At 44.4% G+C, this 24,519-nt stretch overlaps 2 protein-coding genes across 4 annotated transcripts in view; both read right to left on the reverse strand.

Annotated features, from left to right (window-relative positions):
* The window catches only part of ints3 (integrator complex subunit 3), a 25,030-nt gene extending 24,142 nt beyond the window's left edge, over nucleotides 1-888 (reverse strand). For both annotated transcript variants that reach the window (XM_051390621.1, XM_051390620.1), the window contains exons 1-2: nucleotides 575-888; nucleotides 1-60 (exon numbers count right to left, since the gene is read on the reverse strand). The exon at nucleotides 1-60 is cut by the window's left edge and continues 24 nt beyond it. In XM_051390621.1, coding sequence (XP_051246581.1) covers nucleotides 1-60; nucleotides 575-658 — 144 coding nt within the window. In that variant the 5' untranslated portion in view covers nucleotides 659-888. The remainder of the gene's footprint in view (nucleotides 61-574) is intronic.
* Nucleotides 889-2,410: 1,522 nt separating this feature from the next.
* npr1a (natriuretic peptide receptor 1a) overlaps nucleotides 2,411-24,519 on the reverse strand; it is a 56,825-nt gene continuing 34,716 nt past the window's right edge. For both annotated transcript variants that reach the window (XM_051390695.1, XM_051390694.1), the window contains 14 exons: nucleotides 12,310-12,430; nucleotides 12,148-12,222; nucleotides 11,810-11,887; nucleotides 11,594-11,698; nucleotides 9,745-9,816; nucleotides 9,213-9,372; nucleotides 8,349-8,504; nucleotides 7,463-7,631; nucleotides 6,941-7,087; nucleotides 5,591-5,714; nucleotides 5,324-5,392; nucleotides 4,856-5,030; nucleotides 4,637-4,735; nucleotides 2,411-3,223 (listed from right to left, as the gene is read on the reverse strand). In XM_051390695.1, the coding sequence (XP_051246655.1) occupies nucleotides 3,078-3,223; nucleotides 4,637-4,735; nucleotides 4,856-5,030; nucleotides 5,324-5,392; nucleotides 5,591-5,714; nucleotides 6,941-7,087; nucleotides 7,463-7,631; nucleotides 8,349-8,504; nucleotides 9,213-9,372; nucleotides 9,745-9,816; nucleotides 11,594-11,698; nucleotides 11,810-11,887; nucleotides 12,148-12,222; nucleotides 12,310-12,430 (1,696 nt within the window). In that variant the 3' untranslated portion in view covers nucleotides 2,411-3,077. The remainder of the gene's footprint in view (nucleotides 3,224-4,636; nucleotides 4,736-4,855; nucleotides 5,031-5,323; nucleotides 5,393-5,590; nucleotides 5,715-6,940; nucleotides 7,088-7,462; nucleotides 7,632-8,348; nucleotides 8,505-9,212; nucleotides 9,373-9,744; nucleotides 9,817-11,593; nucleotides 11,699-11,809; nucleotides 11,888-12,147; nucleotides 12,223-12,309; nucleotides 12,431-24,519) is intronic.

Consider the following 24,519-nt stretch of genomic DNA (forward strand, 5'->3'; position numbering starts at 1 on the left):
CTCTCTCTCTGACAGACCGTTGGTCAACGATTGGACGATTCCCACACAGCGCTCCAATCTCTGCACACAGACAGACAGACAGACAGACAGACAGACAGACAGGTGAGTTACCTGCAGACAGACAGACAACCCAGCACTACAGTGTACTGTACATGCAACAGTTCTGAGATCAGCTGATAAACGCATTGTATTGTTTGTTCTCACTGTGTGAATAAAGTTGATTTCAATCTGTTGGACTTTCTGACAGATGAAACACACGCACGGCGCATGCGCACCTGTCACTTTTCTGCTCTCATCCGTATGTTTACGTCGGATTAGCATGCTAGGCTAACTGTCCACTAGCTGTGTGTGTCCGCTTTGTGGAGCACAAACGCCGCGAACACGTCAGACAGACCCGTGCGGCTAGGCTAGGCTAGGCTAACGGTGCTAGCACTGACACTGTACGGCTAGGCTAGGCTAGCGATGCTAACTAGCTGCTAGTTCTCAGGAACTGTCTCTTTGTACCCGCTGGTTGTTAAACCGCGCTAACCGGCTCTGTCCCGGGTTATACGCGCTCTCTCCCGGGTCAGCCTACCTCCTCCAGCTCGTCTTTGGCGTCCAGCTGGGTGGACACCAGCAGCCGGCCCTGCGGCTTCGCTTTAGCCGGTGCGGGTTCCATCTGCGGCCGCCGCGCCTCGCCGGGCCCCGCGGAGCTGCGAAGGGCTGGCACTGCGGGCTCAGGGGCGGTTTATAAGTGCTTCTGTCGGTGTACCGGACGGTTCGGAGCTCCGGGCAGAGCGGGGGCCTCGGTGCTGCTCGCTGCGGGCGGTAACGGGGATTTATCGGGAGTTTCGGGGCAGCGCTTGCTCTCCGTCCGACCGCAGCAACATAACGGACATCCGCGGAGGGTAGGGGGCGGGGTCTACAGCGGCGCTCCACCAATCACCGCACGGCCTGCCTCTGAGCGATGTACGCATGGACCAATGAGAGGAGAGGAAAGCTGCAGCCAATCACCGGCCTACTCTGCTGAAGACCATCTGCGTGGAAACCAATACGTTGTTTATAAATAACAATATTGATCTATTTCTGATAAAGATATCGATTATTCAGCCTGATTGGTGTTGTTTTTTCCACAATAATGAAATACAGCCCTTAACATTTATATAATCAATACAACATAAGACCTGCATTCACTCATAAAGGGACAAAACAAACAACACATCAACACAACAAGAATGCTCCTCCTGTTTTAACAAATAGAAATCTATCCATAATCGGACTGGATATATGAACTGCAATAAAAGCCAAATAAAGAAAATAAAGTGGGAAAGTGCAGCGTGGACAGAGATCACTGTTCCTGTGATGAATGCTCTCATATACACACTGTTTATCCTTTAATATGGAAGTCATTCTTTCTAATGTAAGGCTGATAATATCTGTCTGATCCACCTGATTGTTCATTTCTAATTCATTATCTTTTCTGCAGAAAGAACCAACATGTGAATCTGACATCATGAATCAGGTCCAATCATTATTAAACTATTTATTTGAATTAAAGTGACCTCCACCACGTCCTGCTGTTCAGGTTCAGGGTCTGTTGAGGACTATACCAGACCCTCTCAATCACCTATCAATCACAACGCTGCCACCACTTCCTGTTGAGTGAGTTCAGACACGTTTATGTTTTATTTTATGGCTCCTTACATTTACACATTTTATGGAAAATATAAATTGATTCACTTCCTGTGAACAATGTTTGCAGTTAATTTCTAGTCAGCAACATAAATGGAATGTTTCCAATAATCAATCAATAAATATGAATACTTTATTTAAAGGGGAACTTGGCAACTCTAGCCATTTCTTCGCTGGTTTTCACTTTTGTCGTCGCATGTTTTCTCAATCAGTTCCCCCGACAGCTCAGACGTATATTTCACAACACTGTCGTAAAAAAACTCACCTGCGGCCCCTCCTCCCCCTTTCTACCGCTGCTGATGTGCATTTGTTGCCGGGCAACTTTGTCGTGTGGAGCAATGTCTACCAAGGTGGGTAATACATTCATCGTCGCTTGTTCTTATAGCCGGTGTGGCTAACCGGTATTGAGGGGGGCGTGGCTAACCGGTATTGAGGGGGGCGTGTGCGTTTATGTAGAATTGCCGTAAAGCAGTTTGAGTTTCTCGCTCATTCTCGCTTCTCACGATACTTCCTATCTCCAACTTAACGGGACGGTAGTCCCAAAGTTTCAAAGTTGGTTTTCCGCCTGGGGACGCGAGGGAGAGCGGGGAAAGTCACCATTAACACCGGAACAGGCCATTTAACCATCCAATGATTTCTAAACAGGTTTATTAAGTTGAAATAGTTGCCAAGTTCCCCTTTAAATGGAGCAGCTGATTATTGTATTGTAAAAAAAGTGATCAAATAATAAAAGCATAAATAAAACACACAGTTCATTTTTATTTTCACACCATTTCAAATGATTTATTTTTACAGTGAAACATTCATGTGTCTGTGAAAGATCCTCCGTACGACTTCCTGAAGGTCAAAGTTCAAATCCTGAAACACTTTTTATTGAAAAACGTGTTTACAGCCTGTGGCCTTCATCAGAGTCTTCATCAAACACATTAATAACATTTAGGTACACAGGACACACCCACAGATATCACCCAATCACGTCCCAGACAGACAGAGCGTCCAATTAGGACAGAGGGCTAATGTTAGCTCACGTTAGCTCTCTCAGCAGTGCTAGATGAGCTAGCTAACATTAGCTAATGTTGTTATGATGTATTCAACATGTCTTGTTTATTTTAAATGTTAATATTGTGTTTGATGAAGACTCTGATGAAGGCCACAGGCTGTAAACGCATTGGTTGATCAATAAAGTTATTGGAAGGAGGTGAAGTTGTACCAGAAAGCCCAGAAGAGCTAAACGTCCAATCAGAGAAGAGTAAGAGGAGGAGGAGGGTTTAATACTAGCTTGTTTCTGACATCTGCAGTCAGTGCTGATGTGACCTTTAGACCTGAAACATCCAAAACTGTCAATGATGAGCAGTCAGACCTCTTCCTCGTCCTCCTCCGCTTTCTCCTCTTCCTCTCTTCCTCTGTCAGTTGTAGTCGTTCTCTCCCAGCAGCCAGTACGTCCTCATCTGTCCTTTTCCCTTCATCTCAATCTCTCCTCTGAGCTTCAGCTGGAAGCAGCCGAACTCCTGCAGAACCTGACGGGTCGCCTCCGAGACATGGATCTTCAGAGCTGCACACACACACACAACCACAACGTATAATATACATAGAGATATATAGACACTGTACACTGCAGCACCTACAGTTCTGGTCAAAAGTTCTGAGTTCTGACTGAAACTGAACTTTTAAATATTTGATGTTGTTTCTAAGTTCAGTCTCGCTCTGTGTCAGAGGAACTACGATGTAAAACTGTCAGTTACTCCAGAATCCAACCTGCAGTCACCCTGCAATAAGTGCAATCACTGCGCTCTCCTCGCTGTCTCTGAGCTTCAGCTGCAGTCACTGCGCTCTACCTCGCTGTCTCTGAGCTTCGGCTGCAGTCACTGCGCTCTCCCTCGCTGTCTCTGAGCTTCGGCTGCAGTCACTGCGCTCTACCTCGCTGTCTCTGAGCTTCGGCTGCAGTCACTGCGCTCTACCTCGCTGTCTCTGAGCGCGCAGTCACTGCGCTCTCTCGCTGTCTCTGAGCTTCGGCTGCATCACTGCGCTCTACCTCGCTGTCTCTGAGCTTCGGCTGCAGTCACTGCGCTCTCCCTCGCTGTCTCTGAGCTGGCGCTCCCTCGCTGTCTCTGAGCTCTGAGTCACTGCGCTCTCCTCGCTGTCTCTGAGCTTCAGCTGCAGTCACTGCGCTCTACCTCGCTGTCTCTGAGCTTCGGCTGCAGTCACTGCGCTCTCCTCGCTGTCTCTGAGCCTGCAGTCTGCGCTCCCCTGTCTCTGAGCTTCAGCTGCAGTCACTGCGCTCCCTCCCTTTCTCTGGCTTCGGCTGCAGTCACTGCGCTCTCCCTCGCTGTCTCTGAGCTTCGGCTGCAGTCACTGCGCTCTCCCTCGCTGTCTCTGAGCTTCAGCTGCAGTCACTGCGCTCTACCTCGCTGTCTCTGAGCCCCCCCCGTTAGCGGTATCTTCACCTCCTCGCTGTCTCTGAGCTTCGGCTGCAGTCACTGCGCTCTCCTCGCTGTCTCTGAGCTTCGGCTGCAATCACTGCGCTCTCCTCGCTGTCTCTGAGCGCTGCAGTCACTGCGCTCTCCTTTTTTTCTCTCGCTGTCTCTGAGCTTCGGCTGCAGTCACTGCGCTCTACCTCGCTGTCTCTGAGCTTCGGCTGCAGTCACTGCGCTCTCCCTCGCTGTCTCTGAGCTTCGGCTGCAGTTACTACAGCTTAAGTGTCTGTAAATCCTGAATTTTAGACAGTCTCAGGACAACGTGGGAATTAAAACAAAGAGGATCTTCATGTTCTCCACTGGGAACCCTGACTGACTCCATCTGGGGATTATTAGCTGAGCCATTGGAGCTGATAGTGATAATAGTTAGCATGTTACTGTGCTAGTGCTGGCTAGCTACACAGGACATTACAATCAATGTGTCACAGGTTAAAGCTCACAAACCTAAACTCTTAATGATCAGTGTGTGTGTGTGTGTGTGTGTGTGTTACCCTCTCCGTTGGACTCCATGCGTGATGCTGTGTTCACTGTGTCTCCAAACAGGCAGTACCTGGGCATCTTCAGCCCAACCACACCTGCACACACCGGACCTACACACACACACATTATATATTATAGCCCTTTATTAATAAACACACACACTCACACACTCACACACACACACACACACACACACACACACACACACACACACACACACACACACTGACCACTGTGTATGCCAATGCGGAGGCGGAGCTGCTGGTTGGGTCGGTGTCGGATCCTGAAGCTCTTAACGGCGTCCAGCAGGGCGAGAGACATCCGGGCCACCTCCCGACCATGGAGCCTCCCGTTCTTCACTGGCAGCCCGGACACCACCATGTAGGCGTCCCCGATGGTCTCCACCTGCAGCATATGATACCGATCAGATAAATACATCCCAATAATCACCACTGCCATTGCTCCACATCTCTGATTAAACCTTCTCATTCCAAACTAGGCAGTGCTGATCAGATATGGATCCAGATTCTGTTGTTGACTATTTCTCTCCTCTCTCCTTTATCTGGAATACCAGATCCTGTGTCAGCAGGAGAGCAGCCAATGAGAGCAGAGCAACTCGTTTTACGTGACCTCCGCTGGGTGCTAAACACCAACATGGAGATGACCAGAATGCACAGGAAGTGGTGAGGAACGTTTACCTTGTAAACATCAAAGTTATCGATGATGGCATCGAAGCAGGTGTACAGGTCGTTCAACAGCGTCACCACCTGGAAGTAAAATAACTTTATTTCACTGCAGGAACACGCTCCACCACCAGAGGGCAGCACTGACTGGATTATTTATCACTGAGCCTCGTTAGCCGCTACGCTAACAGACAATAAGTAATATTACATTATACATCATACAGTACATCAGTCAGTATGAGTTATACTGGGTTTTACTGGGTTCTACTAGGTTCCACTGACCTGTAGTGGCGTGCTCTCTGCAGACAGCGCAGTGAAGCCGATGATGTCACTGAAGTAAATGGTGACGGAGTCGAACGCTTCGGCCTGAACCGTCTCTCCTCGTTTCAACTGCTCTGCTACTGAACTGAAATACAGTGAGTGGGGCATGTATGTAGTAGTACTGCAGTACATTTACTGTGGTAGTATTATGTATTAGTATTATATTAGTATTATATTAGAAGTATTATAGTAGTATTATATTAGTATTATAGTAGTATTATATAGTATTATATGAGTAGTAGTAAAAGTGGAACAGGAGCCTTCAGTTACCAAGCTCCTCTCCTGTGGAACCAGCTTCTAGTTGTGGTTCTGGAGGCAGACACCCTCACCACATTCAAGAGTAGGCTTAAGACATTCCTCTTTGATAAAGCTTATAGTTAGGGCTGGATCAGGTGAGTCCTGAACCATCCCTTAGTTATGGTAAATGGTAAATGAACCTGTACTTGCATAGGGCCTTTCTAGTCTTCCAACCAAACATTCACCCTTTCACACAAATTCACTTTCAAACAGAAACTAACATTCACACACACTCACACACCGACGCATCGGGAGCAATTTGGGGTTTGGTATCTTGCTCAAGGGTACTTTGACATGTGGCACCAGGAGCCGGGGATCGAACCCACAACCTTCCGATTAAAGAACGACGCTCTCTGCCTCTGAGCCACAGCCACCCCGGTGCTGCTATACGCCTAGACTATCGGGCGATTTCCCATGGTGCACTGAGCTCCTCCCTTCCTCTCTCTTTCTGCACTCATTCATGTTCCATTAATGCATGTTACTAACTTCACTTCTTCCCCGGAGTTCTTGTGCTTTCTCGTCTCGCAGGTTCTTATCGATCCTGGTGGAGCCTCCTGCCATGGTCCTGCTAGACTGCCATTGCCAATACTGTTGTTGCTGTGCACCTGTCTGTCTGTCTGTCTGTCTGTGGTACTGTTGGGTCTCTGTAATTAATATTTTAAAGAGTTCGGTCTAGACCTGCTCTATTTGAAAAGTGTCCTGAGATAACTTCTGTTATGAATTGGCGCTATGCAAATAAAATTGAATTGAATTGAATTATTCAATAAGATATTAGTATTATAGTAGTATAATATTAGTATTATATTAGTAGTATTGTTATAGTAGTATTATAGTAGTATTATATTAGTAGCAGTATTATATTAGTATTATAGTAGTATTATATTAGTATTATAGTAGTATTATAGTAGTATAATAGTAGTATTATAGTAGTATAATATTAGTATTATATTAGTATTATAGTAGTATAATAGTAGTATTATATTAGTAGTAGTATTATATTAGTATTATATTTACTGTGGTAGTATCTGGTACAGCAGTGCCTCAGCCTTGCGTTTCTCTTCGTGGTACGCCTGTGTTCTCTCCTCCACCAGCTCCTCCAGGTTGTTGGCATATTGCTCCATACGAGACAGCAGGTTGTCCAGGATGTTAGACCCATAACCCCTACACAGACAGACAGGAGGACAGACAGACAGGAGGACAGACAGACAAGAGGACAACCCCCGGTTGACATTTTTATATTTATCAATAAATAATGCAGAACTACAGACATTTCCAGAAGCTTTAGCTAACGTTAGCATGTTAACACACTAAAGTATGAACATGGTAAACATCAGCATGTTAGCCTGGCACAAGCAGCAACCTCTGTGGCTGCAGATTCAGTTACTCTAATGTCCACTAGAGGCTCCAGCAGTAAGTCTCCATAAGTCAGCGTATTAAACTGCACAAATAAACATGTTTACTTCCCTTTGGACTCTAATGTTCCTGTTGATGACAACGACCCCCCCTTTAAATGAAATTTCGGTTATAATTTGGTACCGGTGCTGTTTCCTCAGCAGGATCTTGATGGTATTGAAGTCTGGTCTGTCGCTGAGCTCTTCGGTCCAGCAGCGCTGCATCAGGACTCCGAGCTCCTCGCTGTGACTGTGGAAGCAGAGGGAGGGACGGAGTGGGGGGACACCGCCCTGAACCACCGCCTGCACAATCTCTGGGGGGGCACAGGGACATCAGTCTGTAAAACTACCAGATTATTTATTCTATAGTAGTACTGTTACTGGTAATAGAGAATTCTGGTAAAAGAGTACTTTTTGATATCCTGCCCCCCTGTTCTGATCACATGACCTCAGTTTGAACATGTGTTGAACCTGTTAATGTAACAGCCCACTGTCCACTGGAGGGCGCTATCCAACCATACTGGCTCTACCTGTACTCTGATTTAATACAATCTATAAAACTTACCTGGTAAATGTCAATGAAAAATATTTCTAATCAATACAACAAACAAACACTAATGTTCAATTGTGAGTTCAATTATCTTCATTTAGGGACTTTTACACAAGTAAACAAGTAAATATTGATATATGTGAATAAATCAGCAGATATATTTCTATATATTCTTTAATATTAACTGCAGTGTGTCAGTGTGTGTTTACATTCCAGTGTGACATCACACACACACACACACACACACACACACACACACACACACACACACTGACACACAATAAATAACAGTTTTTTTTGGACCGATATCTCTCTTGAACACAGTGTTTAGTTACGACTGATTATGGGACATTTTTTCAGATGTGAATCACAAACACTTGCACTGCTTGGACTCTTTCAGAAGCTGAGCCTGTGAGCAGCCGTAGCAGCAATCACATTTTCTTCATCGTTGTTGTTGTTGTGTCAGCGGATAATATCTGACCTTTAGGGGTAAGAGTCTGCGTGTCGAGGTAGAAGACTCCTCTCAGGAGAGCCACTTCCTGTAGGATGATACCGAAGCTGTACACGTCTCCTTTCTGAGTCCCACATGGGGGGGGGCACTCTGTCCTCAGCAGCTCGGGGGCCATCCACAGCTTACCTGCAAGAGACGCGTCTTTCTCTTCAAAAGACATTTTTATTCTTAACATACGGCTCAACTTACCCCGCTCCTATGCTCAATTTACCCCACACACGGGGTAAGTTGAGCCACGAGACCACTTTTTTTGGACATGCTATATTATGGAAACAGTTATGTTTACACTCATTCTGTTTGTTTGAAGGGATGCACAACATCCTGAAATATATGCAGATATATTAGTTAGCGACAAAACTATGATTGCCTTGATGTAGTGATCCTAAATATGAAAAATGGCTCATCTTACCCCACTCTCCCCTACATATCCATCGATCAGCACTAACACAGTGAGCACTGTGTATCAGGGCTTTTTTTTTTTCACAATGTGATGGACCACTGGGTCAACTCCAAACCTGCAGCTCTTGTGTGGTGTTCCCGGTCTGCAGAGGTCAGTATCTATCAAAAGTGATCCAAGCAAGGAATAGAACCAGAGACAGGGTCATGGGGGGCCGAGGCTCATTGATGCAGGTGGGGAGTGAAGGCTGGCCCGTGTGGTCTGATCCAACAGATGAGCTACTGTAGCTCAAACTGCTGAAACAGTGAATGCTGGTTCTGATAGAAAGGGTTCAGAACACACAGTGCAGAGCAGTCTATTGGTCTGGGACCAGTCAGGGAGTCCCATGCTCACAGTGTTACTGCTGATCAGTTGATATATGTATATGTTTATCATACGTGCGTAGTAGGCGTGAGTGTCCTCAGGGCAGCTGCTGGTCCGCAGACTCTGCAGACCATAGTCGGTGATCTTCAGGACAAAGCGACTGTCCACCACACAGTTGGATGACTTTAGGTTGCCATGGGAGACGATGACGCTGTTGTGGAGGAACAACATGCCCTGGGACAAAAACAACAACGACAATAAACACTGAACAAACTTTATTGATTGACGTCCCTCCAGGAAGTGACAGATGGTCTGTCCCTGGGTTCCTTTTATTAGTGCACTTACAGCTTGTTTTCATCCATTGATTAGAGTCTATTTATACACTAAAGGAATAAATAGAAAGCATGACCTACAGAAACTCAAAGTGGTTGAACTGTGTTTTTATAAAACGTCTGAACTTAAATATCAGTTAAAGGCCAGATTATTATTAATATTATTGATGTTATTTCAGTTCAGTGGTCATGCTCCCATGAATAATTGTAAATCTTTCACTGTGTGAAAAACAAGTGCTTTTTATCTGATGATACAGCATCGACAGGCCGCTACCTTGACGATGTCAGTAATGAGAGAGTATCTGAACATCCAGTCCAGTGTGATGCTGTCGCTCTCCATCAGGTCCTGGAAGGTACACACACAGAGGTTTAATGAGTAATGCAATATATTTACATGAATGTATCAGGAGATAAAACACTGGAGAAGTAAATTAAATGTTAGTCTTATGAGGGGTGTTTGATTTTAACATCAGCTGCTCTCTGGTCAGTGGTTTCAATCCTTATGTGGGTCATTTTTCACCTCCTCAGTAATAATTACTCCAGAGTTAAAATGAGTCCTGAACAATGATTTAAATGACGGAGCACAGTGCAGATTTGAACAGCCTTTGTTTGAATATCTGCGATCAGTGACATGACAGTGGTGAGAAAGTCTTCCTCCTCTCAGTGCACAAAATAACTCAGCTGCTCTTTGTTAAACTGACATTTTGAGATCCAGCGGTCATCTGGCAAACAACCCAAACCCCACGCAACCCACATATACCTACAGCCGGCTGACTTGTGTTCTCATGTTGCTAGGTTACTGTGCCAGGAGGTTGCTAGGTTACAGTGCTGACAAGTAAGTATAACTGAGAGCCGGGGAGAACATCTGCTGTATGAAGAAATGTTAGAGGACTAGAAAGATACATGGAAATGATGAATAGCACCACAGGTACAGTGGAGAACCAGAGGGGTTAAGGGAAGGGTATAGAAAGTTGGTGGTAGAGAGAAGATCGAAAGTGAGGTAAAAAATGTTGAAAGAGTGGCATTAAGGGTTGATAGAGGGGTACGTACAGTTTATAGAGGGGTATACAGGGGTAGAAACAGTTGATAGAGGGGTACGGACAGTTGATAGAGGGGTATACAGGGGTACAGACAGTTAATAGAGGGATATACAGGGGTACGGGCAGTTAATAGAGCGGTATACAGGGGTAGAAACAGTTGATAGAGGGGTACAGACAGTTGATAGAGGGGTATAGAAACTGGTTAAGAGGGGTAAACGGGTACAGACAGTTAATAGGGGGTATACAGGGGTACAGACAGCTGATAGAGGGGCACAGACAGTTGATAGAGGGGTAAACAGGGGTACAGACAGTTGATAGAGGGGTATAGAGACTGGTTAAGAGGGGTATATAGGGGTACAGACAGTTGATAGAGGGGTACAGACAGTTGATACAGGGGTACAGACAGTTGATAGGGGGATATACAGGGGTACAGGCAGTTGATAGTGGGGTATAGACAGTTGATAGAGGGGTATAGAGACTGGTGATAGAGGGTTATAGACAGTTGATAGAGGGGTATAGAGACTGGTGATAGAGGGTTATAGACAGTTGATAGAGGGGTATAGACAGTTGATAGAGGGTTATAGACAGTTGATAGAGGGGTATAGACAGTTGATAGAGGGGTATAGAGACTGGTGATAGAGGGTTATAGACAATTGATAGAGGGGTATAGACAGTTGATAGAGGGGTATAGAGACTGGTGATAGAGGGTTATAGACAGTTGATAGAGGGGTATAGAGACTGGTGATAGAGGGTTATAGACAGTTGATATAGGGGTACAGACAGTTGATAGAGGAGTACAGAGAGTTGATAGAGGGGTATAGACAGTTGATAGAGGGGTATAGAGACTGGTGATAGAGGGTTATAGAATGGGATAGGGGGGTAAGACTGTGATAGAGGGTATAGACAGTTGATAGAGGGGTATAGAGACTGGTGATAGAGGGGTATAGACAGTTGATAGAGGGGTATAGACAGTTGATAGAGGGGTATAGAGACTGGTGATAGAGGGGTATAGACAGTTGATAGAGGGGTATAGACAGTTGATAGAGGGGTTTAGAAACTGGTGGGGTAAAAGGTTGGGTGTACCTGCAGGCTGCCTCTGGGACAGTACTCTGTGATGACGCACATGTTCGGCGGGTCGATGCAGCTCCCGATGAAGCGAGTCAGGTGTTCATTCTGAACATCTCGCATCTGCAAGAGTACAGAGGCTGCTGGTTCAAATCCCACCAAAACATCACCATCCCAAAAGCAAGGCACTGAACTCAAATAGACACTCTGTGAAGTAGGTAGGTCAGGACTTACATGTTTTAGTTCAAACAGCACGTTCCTGGTCAGTTCGATACGTTTCTTGTTGATATACTTGATGGCTGCCAGGTTTCCCTGCAGGAGAAAAAATCAGCAAGATTAGCATCTTACTCATTACACCCGCATTTTATTGTTCATTGCAGCAATGTTAGCAGTCTATTAGCAGTCCGTTAGCAGTCTGTTAGCAGTCAGGTAGCAGTCCGTTAGCAGTCTGTTAGCAGTCAGTTAGCAGTCAGTTAGCAGTTTGTTAGCAGTTGTAGCAGTCAGGTAGCAGTCAGGTAGCAGTCAGGTAGCAATCAGGTAGCAGTCAGGTAGCAGTCCATTAGCAGTCAGACCTTGTAATATCCAGTTTTGGTGTAGATCTGGAAGTTTCCCTCCATGGTCATCAGAGAGCCGCAGTGAGATCCTTTCTGCAGAGAATCCTGGTGTTAGTCCAGTTAGTGTGTGTGTGTGTGTGTGTGTGTGTGTGTGTGTGTGTGTGTGTGTCTGTGTGTTACCAGAGACATGGTAAGTCTGCTGCAGGTTCTCCTGAGGACTTTCTCCAGGTTGCTTATCTGGACGTCGTCCCAGGAAACCCTCCACAGCTGAGCTGCCAGCTCGCTCTCCAGCTTCAACTTCCTGTTCAACAGATAGGAAGACAGGTGTGTGTGTGTGTGTGTGTGTGTGTGTGTGTGGAAAGGATAAACAAGAAATAGATAAGAGAGGCGCTGCTCCAAAATCAACATAGAGGAAACACTGACATATATTAAGAACAAATGTATAAATATATAACTATATATAATATATATATTTTTTATCTTTTATATATATATAAAAGATCATGTAAAAGGAATGTCTGACTCTCTGAGGGAGTTTGATGACCACAGGCAGGAATGATTTCCTGTGGCGCTCTGTAGTGCATCTGGGTGAGAGGAGTCTTCTGCTGAAGGTGCTCCTCTGCTGGGCCAGTGTGTCATAGAGAGGGTGTGGGACATTGTCCAAGATGGACTGAAGCCTGGACGGCATCCTCCTCTCTGCCACGGTCGTCAGAGTGTCCAGCTCCTCCCCTACGACATCACCGGCCGTGCTGATCAGTTTGTTTAGTCTGTTGTTGTCTGCGACCTTCAGCCCACTGCCCCAGCATGTGACAGCGAAGAAGATCGCACTGGCCACAACAGACTCATAGAACATTCTCAGCATCATCCGGCAGATGTTAAAGGACCTCAGCCTCCTTAGGAAAAAGAGTCGGCTTTGGCCCTTTTTGTAGATAGCCTCAGTGTTTCTAGTCCAGTCCAGCTTATTATTAAAGTACACCCTCAGGTACTTATATTCCTCAACAGTGTCCACAGGGACCCCCTGGATGGAAACAAGGGTCACAGGTGTTTTCGTCCTCCTCAGATCCACTATGAGCTCCTTTGTCTTTGTCACATTGAGCTGCAGATGATTCAGCTCACTCCAAGTGACAAAGTTGCCCACCACAGTCCTGTATTTACTCTCATCACCCTTTTCAATACAGCTAACTATTGCTGAGTCATCAGAAAACTTCTTAAGGTGGCAGGACTCGGTGCAATTGTTGAAGTCTGAGGTGAAGAGGGTGAAGAGGAAGGGAGAGAGGACAGTCCCCGGTGGGGCCCCAGTGTTGCTGACCACCCTGTTAGATACACAGTTCTGTAGACGTATGTACTGTGGTCTGCCCATCAGGTAATCAACAAACCAGGACACGATGGGGGCCTCCACCTGCATCGCAGCCATCTTCTCACCCAGTAGAGCCGGACGGATGGTGTTGAAAGCACTGGAGAAGTCAAAGAACATGACTCTCACAATGCTCGCCGGCTTGTCCAGATGAGTGTAGACTTTGAACAGCAGGTAGATGATCAGAATGCTGTTCATCGACTTCAGCTCAGCATTCAACACAATCATCCCCCAGCAGCTCATCAACAAACTGGACCAGCTGGGGCTCAACACCTCCCTGTGCAACTGGCTGTTGTTGACTTCCTGGCGGGGAGACCACAGGCAGTTCAGGTCGGCAGCAACACCTCCAGCACCATCACACTGAACACAGGGGCCCCCCAAGGATGTGTGCTGAGCCCCCTCCTCTTCACTCTGCTGACCCACGACTGCACACCATCATTCAGCTCCAACTTCTTCATAAAGTTTGCAGACGACACAACTGTGATGGGTCCCATCAACAACGGCGATGAGACAAACTACAGAAGTGAGGTGAGCAGGCTGGCCACGTGGTGCAAGGACAACAATCTCCACCTGAATGTGGAGAAGATGAAGGAGATTATTGTGGACTTCAGGAGAGTGCACACCCAGCAAGCTCCACTAACCATCTACGGTGCTGCAGTGGAAAGGGTGAGCAGCACCAAGTTCCTGGGTGTGCACATCTCTGAAGACCTGTCCTGAAGCCACAACACTGCATCACTGGCCAAAAAAGCCCAACAGCGCCTGTACTTTCTCTGCAAACTGAGAAGAGCAGGAGCCCCGCCCCCCATCATGCACACCTTCTACAGAGGCACCATCGAGAGCATCCTGACAAGCTGCATCACCGTGTGGTATGGCGCCTGCACCGTGTCCTGCCACAAGACACTGCAGCGCATCGTGAGAGCAGCTGAGAGGATCATTGGTGTCTCTCTCCCCCCTCTTCTGGACATTTATAACACCCGCATCAGCAAAGCCATTAGGATTGTAGGTGACCCCACCCACCCATCTCACAGCCTCTTCAGCCTGTTGCCATCAGGGAGGAGACTGCGGAGTCTCCGGGCAAAAACCAGCAGGCTCAAAGACAGTTTCTTCCACCAGGCAGTTAGGAGACTCTAGTCCCTCCCTACTCTACCGTCACTCTCGCCTCTGCCCACCCTTTATTTTTTATTGCCTGTTTGCACCATGGGTCCGAGAGGACTGAAATTTCATCTGTGCTGTATGTTGTGCATATAGCATATTTGACAATAAAGCTGACTTGACTTGACTTGACTTGATGATGCCGTCCTCCACTCACAGGCATGGCTGGTAGGCGAACTGTAGTGGATCAGTGAAGGGCCTGACCACAGGCCTTAGCTGCTCCAGGACGAGCCTCTCCAGGGTCTTCATAATGTGGGATGTCAGAGCCACCGGTCTGTAGTCCTGAGGGCCGCTGGGACGCGGCGTCTTTAGCACAGGAATGAGGCAGGACGTCTTCCACAGCACAGGGACCCTCTGGAGGTGCAGGCTCAGGCTGAAGACATGACTGAGTACTCCACACAGCTGGGGGGCACAGGCTTTAAGCACCCTGGGAAATACACCGTCGGGGCCTGCAGCTTTGCCGGAGTGGAGCCTCGTCAGTTGTCTTCTCACCAGGTCAGGCGTGAAGGACACTATAGAGGTGACAGTTTGGGGAGGGGTGAGGTCCTCAGGTTGTGGAGGACATGATGCAGAGCAGGGGGGAGGGGTGGAGTAGTTCTTCTGAACTCAACATCCCACTGAAGGGTATCTTGTCCACCACTGCTCATACCGTGACCATGTGTGTCTCTCCTCACCGCCCTCGTAGTGAGGTCTTGGTCTGCTATCAAGCCCAGCTGATGTCCAGATTACAATGATTGAGCCTGGACAACCACACTCCTCTCTACTTCCTCCCAGCCCTCAACTCAGTGCCAGTGTTTGAGAAAAGTGTGATGATCTCAGCCTTCTCAATGGTTCTTGCTTCTTTAGAATCTCTTTGCAAATCTCCACAGCTCGCCTACCTCCTCCTCCTCCTCCAGACCATCAGGAACCTCAAAGGTCCTTGCGAGAGCCTGGGGTATTTCTTGGAGACCATGTAAGGCACTACACTGATGACTTTCTGGATCTCCTTCAAGATGATCCCTTCTCTTTCTGGCTGTTACCTTTCTCATAGTGAAGAGACCTTTGATACTAAAAGATCCTGAGTAAGTTATTATAAGTAACAATAACTATCTTAGGTTTTCTGATGCCGAGAGCACCTGCAAGTCCTAACCACGGGAACCTTCCCCATGTTCATATGACCATAAGAAACTTAACATGAACACACCCAGCTAACTGATCAAAACATCATCAGTACTTTGCTCCACTAACTCTAGATGAGAACCATAGTCTGTCAAAGACTTTCTACTCGTCACCAACGATTTACTGCAGTGCCTGAAATGAGCCAGTACTCACCAGTACTTCTGAGTACTTCTGATTGCGTACCTGGTGAGCATGTTGAGCTGTTAGGGTCACCAGTGTTTTTCCAAGGTTTATGCAATAAACAATAAATTATTATCTAAAAATAACTACTTCAAGGCTGTGATGTGATCTGTATTTGTAAAACCTTGCATACAGCAGTGCTGGAGAGGGTACGGGCATCTCTTTATAATTTAGGAATTACACTGCTGTGTCACTACATTAGATTTTAGCATATATATATATATATATGATGATTTATTAATTTTCACATTAAACCAGTTGTATCTACACCTCAAGGATAATGTCTTTCCTGTAATCTAGTGTTTAAACAGACAGAATATGTTTGTGCGTCACCAAAACTATAAAAGCAGTAGTTTATATGCACATGCAGAAGAGTTTATGAATGTGCAAAACGTTTTATTGTCTCATCTCGAGAGGAAGTTAAATGGTGATCATCAGAACTTACAGAGAATATACAGAGAATTCATTCGATAACATACAAAGTCAACGTAAAGACGCACATATACTGGTTAACCTTTGAGTCAAAACTTCACGTAACTACCGTTTATGCATTTTGGCTTCTGTTATTTCCTTTAATATACATTTATTCCTTGTAAATTCTGACTTTATTTACAGGCCCTAGTGGGCCCCCACTACACCTCTGCTCTCTCACAGTCACACAGCTAGCTAACTAGCTAGCTAACCTATGTAATGGTAAATGGCATCAAAACAGGAAGAAAGTGGTGAAGTAGTAGTAGAAGTCCTGACGGCTGCTGGCTCGTCTTTTAAATCACTTTTTTTATTTATTCTAGCAGAGTATGATTGTATTTTATTATAATATATATATATATATATATATATAGAGAGAGAGAGAGAGAGAGACAGACAGACAGACAGACAGACAGATAGAGAGAGAGAGACAAACAGACAGACAGGCAGAGACAGACAGAGAGAGAGTGTTCCAGAATGTATATGTATACAGAAGTCATGTTTAAGGCTTGCTGCTAAACAAAACACTTGTTTTCGGTCCAAAAATTGGATAAACACCGACGTTTTATGAGGAAAATGCAAAAGGAGTGACCACAATACACCAGAAGAGAGAAAAAGTAAAAAATAAGGAGAATGAAACAGAAAGAAGGAAAAAAGATACAGCTGGAAGCAGTGTTAATTTTGACAGCAAATTCTGATTTAGTCTTAGTCTTAGTCTTTTGAATAACACACCATTTAGTCATATTTTAGTCATCTGAAATCTTTTAGTCTTAGTCTAGTTTTAGTAGACCAAATATTAGCAGAATTTAGTCGACTAAATCACAGTGGTTTATCTGATAAAATAACCTTAGTGTGTATGCTAACCTTTGCATGTATTTCTGGATGAGTCATCTGTAAATGTCACTTCAAGTTGGTGGTGTTTTTCCCAGCGATTTTTGCTCCACACGGTTTACAGACGGTCTTGTTGTCCTTGTTGTCATATGTGAAGTGTGACCAGATGTCAATTCTTCGTTTTCGTCCTAGACCTAGCTCTGACATTTCTGTTGTTCATGAGCCATTGCCCTCGGACCGGGTGCACTGCAAAACGTTAGCGTGTTGCTAACGAGTGAAGCTGTGTAACTAAGACTGTGCAACTAAATACAACTAAATATAATGTAAACAACCTAACTGTTGTGAAAACGTCCTCAAAACTGTGCGAAGTTCTGCAAACTCGTTTAGCTGTTACACCTGCATTTGCCGCGGCTTTTTAAAATGCCTCTGCTGCTTCTGCATAGATCAACCTACCCTCAAAGATTTGCTCTGATTGGATTTCTTCCCAACTACTCCCACAAGAAGAGTAGTTCTGATTGGATCTCTTCTCCCTCCCTAACATTTTCGTCTCATTTTTATTCGCTGACTTAAGTGTCAGTTATATTTCGTCACAGTCTTCGTCATCATATCTGACTTTCTATTTAGTTTTTATTTAGTTTTTGTCCCTGAAAAAGGTTCGTTGACGAATATTTTTGTCATAGTCTTCGTCAACGAAATTAACACTGGTTGGAAGAATGAGCTCAGAAAACAGAGCTCAGAAACAAAGCTGACGAGAAAGGAGAAAACAAAAAACAAACAAAGAAGAGGACGGGAGACTAAAGCAAGTAACAGCAAACTACTGGACACTGAAATCAGTACGTTTTTGCATTTATTACTATAAAACAAGTCCCAACTGAAACACTCAAGCTAATAGCTAACAAGCTAACACTGGACTGTGGTTACCTAGCAACGGCATCAATAACAGCAGTTGTGCTGTTTTAAACACAAAACACAGAACCTTGAAGATCAACAGCTGTATCATGATGTCTACACACTCTGAAACCATTGAACATCCCCCAGCTATCAAAAGCAAAACTGCAAAAGGAAAATATAAACAAACAATACTTCAAGAACGACCAGAAATCCTATTCCTGGACCATCACAAAGATGGAAGGTCCTGCAATTTAATCTTCTGGACTGATGAACCAGTCGCCTGGCTGAATGTGTTCAGCTCTCATTACCCAGCAATAAAGAGAACAGGTATTTGTAATGGATGGAAACAAAGTGTACTCGAAGAGAATGACTCTGACACCACCAGAATAACAGTAAACCTGTTCAAAAATGGAACTGCCATGATACAAGGCGACCTGAGACAGTTTGAACTCGACTTTCCTGCAATGAGACTGAGTGCTGAGAAGGAAAAGGAGATCCTCACAAACATCGCTCCAGTCCTGGGAGCCAAACCCCCCTGTTCTGTCCCTGCTCCAGACAGACAGCCTGCAGATGCTGACACTGATCTTCCCCTGCTACAGCACTCTGAGGCCCTGGACATAATGAGAGAACACTTCTTCCAGATGGAAATAGAACTGGTTCAGATCAGAAAGCAGCTGGACCAACAGCAGCCTACTTCTCCTACTGTCAGTGACTTCCAGGCCAAGAGAGAACAGAACAATGTCAACTCACAGCTGAGAGAGTTTCAACAAGAACTAGCTCGTCAGAGAAGACAGCTGGATCATCTCAGTGAGGAGGTGAAGGAACTTAGGAAGGACAGAGACAACTGCAGAATTGAGTTGGCTACTCTGAGAGAAGAGCTACATGTTTTAGAGAGTTCGGTCTAGACCTACTCTATTTGAAAAGTGTCCTGAGATAACTTCTGTTATGAATTGGCGCTATACAAATAAAATTGAATTGAATTGAATTGAATGAGAGGGACAGAACAGGGTTCAGTCTACAAGCAAGACTGAACTCCACACAACCCCCTGTGCTCACCTTTCAGACCCAAACCACATCCAGCCAAATTCCCACTACACCTGCTTTTCCTCGAGGACTCGAGGAAAGGGCCTGGTGCAGACTCTAATCCCACCCCTGTATCAACCAGCTGCCTCCATACACACATCCCAAGCCAAGACGCCAGTCACACCCTTGCACCTGTCCAAAGCCCGACCTCTAGCCAGCCTCCAAATAGGAGCTCCAGACCTGAAACCACCACCGCAGTTCCACATCCAGACCCGACAGCTGAGACTGAACAAACACACACAGACAGAAGGGCTGACATTATCCTCCTTATGGACTCTAATGGAAAGTTCCTGGATGAAAAGACCTTATTTCCAAGACACAGAACGGAGAAGATCTGGTGCCCCAACACCAGGAGAGCCCTGGAGCTGTTTACAGTGCCTGAGCTAGGCTCACCTAGCTACATCATCATCCAACAGGCACCAATGACTTAAGGTCCCAAGAGGACAGTCTGGCAGACTCTCTGAGGAGAGTCATTGAGCGCGCTTCCACCAATTTCCCTACCAGCAAGATAGTCATATCCACACTGCTGCACAGGAGAGACTTCCATCCCCACACCATTCACAGAGTGAATATCAGCCTCTCCAGGGACTGTGCCCTCAAACCCAACGTGTTTTTGGCCCACCACCCGACTCTCCACCTGGACTGCTTGTATGATAACGTACACCTACACAGGAATGCAGTCCCCATCCTTGCTAGGACCCTGAAGGATGTTGCCCTTGGAAGGAGCCTTACTACCACTCCAAGGGGTAACCACACAACGCAGACCCCACGCAGACCGCCAGGACCTCCTCGACCTTCAAGACCATCCAGACCTCCACCATGCTTCCACCCCCGGCTGTCAGAGAGGACGACCAGGCCACCAAATCCACCGCATCACCAACATCACAACCCACAGCCCACCCCACAGCCAACACAACACTGGCCTCTGATACCTAGCCAGAGAGCCCCCCAGCCTGGAGGTCCTATACCCCCCCTCCTCCAAACGGTAGAACCAAGACTACAGGAGCAGCAGCCTATTGGGCTGAACTATGCTGCAGCGGTGAGAAGGACCACAGCCCCACCCCCCTCTGGTGAACTCATAGAAATATTACACATGCTAAACCTGCTCTGCTCTCGCCTCATGTAGCTACATGATGGAAGAGCAGAGACACCACGATAATTAATAGTTTAACATTATTTTAAATGAATAGTAATATAAGGACAATTCTCAACAGTATTTCACACATGATACACTCTAAAATGTCACTCAAAGTTTAATATTTTATTAATTTACTTACTATACTCTTTTTGTCTTTTTGCACTTTTTTTTCTTCTTTTCATTTATTACCATAATTATTTTAATATCTAGTTTATTATTATTATTATTTTTCTTTTAAGGTTTGTATAATTTTTGAGATGAAATCGTTTACAATAAAATGATGGAACATTCAAGGTCTGAGATCATCAGCTTTTGGTTTAAAGAGCAGAAATTCAGATTTTAATAGAGAGTTAAAAGACTCTGACGTCATAGTTTTACAGGAGACATGGTGCAGAGAAGATGTTTCCACTGGTCGTCCTCACGGCTACACTGAGATTATTATACCATCAACAAAACATCCCACAATAACCCAAGGCAGAGATTCAGGAGGCATGATTATATGGTGTAAATCAGAACTGAGCCAGTCCATCACAGTTATTAAAAAAGAAGAATCTTATATATGGTTGAAAATTAACAAAAAGATTATTTGTGCTGAGCAACATGTCTACATGTGTGCCATCTATATACCTCCATCAGAATCCCCCTACTACAACCCAGATATTTTCTCTATTCTTGAGGAGGAAATTAACCATTATAAAACCATGGGAAATGTATTACTCTGTGAGGACTTGAACGCTCGAACAGGGGAAAGAGCTGACACTATGAACACCCAGGGAGACAAACACTCACCTGGGAAGCACCTGCCTCCCCCTCCCTGAATGTCCTACTAGAAAGAGCTTTGAGAAGCTTACTAATACAAGCGGTATGCAGCTTTTACAGCTCTGCCGTACACTGGGTCTGTACATAGTCAATGGCAGGCTACGAGGGGACTCTCTGGGTCGCTACACTTACAGCTCAGCTCTTGGCAGTAGTACGGTAGATTATTTCATTACAGATCTAGATCCAATGTTTCTCAGAGCTTTCACAGTCAGCCCCCCTCACACCCCTCACACCCCTCTCTGACCACAGCAAAATCACAATCTATCTGAAAAGGGCCCAGTCTAACTCTGGAGCCCCTAGTGCCTGTGAACTGTTTAACAGCACATACTCATACAGATGGACACCTGACAGCATGGGGGCGTACCAAAAGGCACTGGAAAATCAAAACATACATGATTTAACTCATTTATTTCTAACTGAAACATTTCCCCATAATAATTCTGGTGTAAATTCTGCTGTGGACAAAATCAATTAAATATTTCATCATTTGGCTCTATTGTCTAATTTGAAAGCCTCCAAACCAAAATCTCAACAAATGAACAATAACAAATGGTTTGACACTGAATGCAAAACCTAAAGAAAACGTTAAGGAAATTATCAAATGAAAAGCATAGAGACCCAGATAACCACAACATACGCTGTCAATATGAGGCCACTCTGAAACAATACAAGTACACCCTAAAAACAAAGAAAGAACAACACAGCAAGAACCAGCTCTGTGAAATTGAGGAATCCCTCGAATCCAACCAGTTCTGGGAGAAATGGAACAACCTAAACAAAACCCAGCAGAATGAATTGGCGATCCAAGATGGAAATACTTGGATTAATCACTTTAGTGAATTATAAAGTAATATTACAAAAAATGATGATCAGTACAAGATATTCACAAAATGGAAAACTCTGGAGGCGGTGATAAAAAACAACCAAAACCCTCTAGATTACCCAGTAACAGAACAAGAATTAACAGAAGTCATCCAGTCCCTGAAAGGAAAAAAGGCTTGTGGCACTGATGGAATCCTCAACGAAATGATCAAATACTCAGACCATAAAATCAGATTGGCTATACTAAAACTATTCAATACTATTCTGTCAACTGGAGCTTTTCCAGACAACCCCAATTCATAAATCCGGAAATAAATATGATGCAAATAACTACAGAGGAATATGTGTCCCCAGTAACCTGGGAAAAATATTCTGCAACATCATTAATAAACGACTTGTCAACTTTCTTGATGACCACAATATTCTGCATAAATGCCAAATTGGTTTCTTGCCAAATTGCCGCACAACGGACCATATATTTACCCTCCAGACTTTAATTGATCAAGAATTAAAAATTAAGAAAAGAAAGGTATATGCATGTTTCGTTGACTTCAAAAAAGCCTTTGATTCCATCTGGCACGAGGGCCTTTTCTATAGGCTACTTGAAAGTGGCATTGGAGGAAAAACATATGATCTGATTAAGAACATGTATACGTGAATGTGCCGTCAAGATTGGAAACAAACAAACAGCGTTCTTCTCCCAGGGTCGGGGAGTGAGGCAGGGATGCAATCTCAGTCCAATTCTCTTCAATCTATATATCAATGAATTAGCAAACCAACTAGAGCGTTCCACGACACCTGGCCTCACCCTGAACGACACAGAGATCAGAGGTCTGCTATATGCAGATGACTTAGTGTTGCTTTCACCTACTAAAGAAGGTTTGCAGCAGCACCTTAATCTCCTGCAGAGATTTTGTCAGACCTGGGCCCTGACAGTAAACACAGCAAAGACTAAGATAATGATCTTTCAAAAACAATACAGAAATCAGGTTACACACAATTTCTATTTAGACACCACTAAATTACAACATACAAAAAACTACACTTATCTTGGCCTCAACATTACATACACAGGAAACATCAACATGGCTGTGAAAGATCTGAGGGACAAAGCAAGGAGAGCTTTCTATGCAATAAAGAGAAACATTAAAATCTATATTCCAATGCAAATCTGGCTTAAAATTTTCCAATTTGTACTAGAACCAATAATTCTATATGGCAGCGAAATTTGGGGACCAAAACTAAATAATGAATTTGACAAATGGGACAAAACAATCATAGAATCTTTCCACAGCGAGTTCTGTAAGAGCATCCTGCAGGTGCAGAGAAAAACACCAAATAATCTGTGCAGAGCAGAGCTCGGCCAATACCCCCTCCTACTAAAAATACAGAAAAGATCAATTCAATTTTACAATCACTTAAAATCAGTTAACCCCCAGACATACCATCACAAAGCCCTAACATACCAGGAGCTGAAACCAGAGAAGAGTCCCCTCAGCCAGCTGGTCCTGAGGCTCTCTGCAGCAAAATGTCCCCAACAGCCTCAGGACAGCAACACCAACTCAATCAGACCAAACCAAATTAACAACAAGCAAAAAGAAAAATATATTGAATACTGGAAAGAAACGACCAAAACACAAAGTAAATTACAATGTTATCTGACCCTAAAAAGAGAATTCACACTGGCAAATTACCTGAGCACAATAAAATGTCCTAAACTAAGAAAAATTTTGACAATATACAGACTGAGTGAACACAGCCTGGCCATAGAAAAGAGTCGCCACAGACAGAACTGGCTACCAGAAGAGGAGAGACTCTGCTCCCAGTGTGACAGAGGACAGGTAGAGACAGAGCTGCACTTTCTAACCTCATGCCCTAAATTCAAAACTTTAAGAGAAAAACAATTCGCAAACATTTCCCAAATATACCCCGAATTCGAATTATTATCAGACACACAGAAACTCCCCTATTTACTGGGAGAAATGCCAAAAAGTCAAATTATTGCAGCAAAATATGTCTCCTCATGCCACGAACTGAGGACAACCAGTGGAAACTCAGATAAATGTATAAAATAACTGATTGTTTTAGTTGTTGTTTTTTGTTGTTGTTGTTTTTTTAATATATATATATATATATACACACACACACACACAGGTTTACAGTTTTATCTATCTATTTTATTTTATTAATTTTAATATATTTTAATATTATATATATTATATATTATATTTAATAATTTGTTATTACTGTTATATTGACAACAGACTACTTGTTTTAACTGTAGTTACTTTACTACTGTTTTAATGAAATTTTTTTTAAATAAATTTTATTGGTTTTCAACAGAAACACAAGTTATACATTTTGCCATCATGTCAATAACAGAGATAGATAAAAGAAAAGAAAAAAAATATATATATATACTGTACATATACACACATTGCCATCCATCTGTTCTTAGCAAGAAAATGTCTACTGCCCCCCCTTCATCTTCACA

The sequence above is a fragment of the Dicentrarchus labrax genome, unplaced genomic scaffold (assembly GCF_905237075.1).
Source record: "Dicentrarchus labrax unplaced genomic scaffold, dlabrax2021, whole genome shotgun sequence".
Taxonomy (NCBI): Eukaryota; Metazoa; Chordata; class Actinopteri; family Moronidae; genus Dicentrarchus; species Dicentrarchus labrax.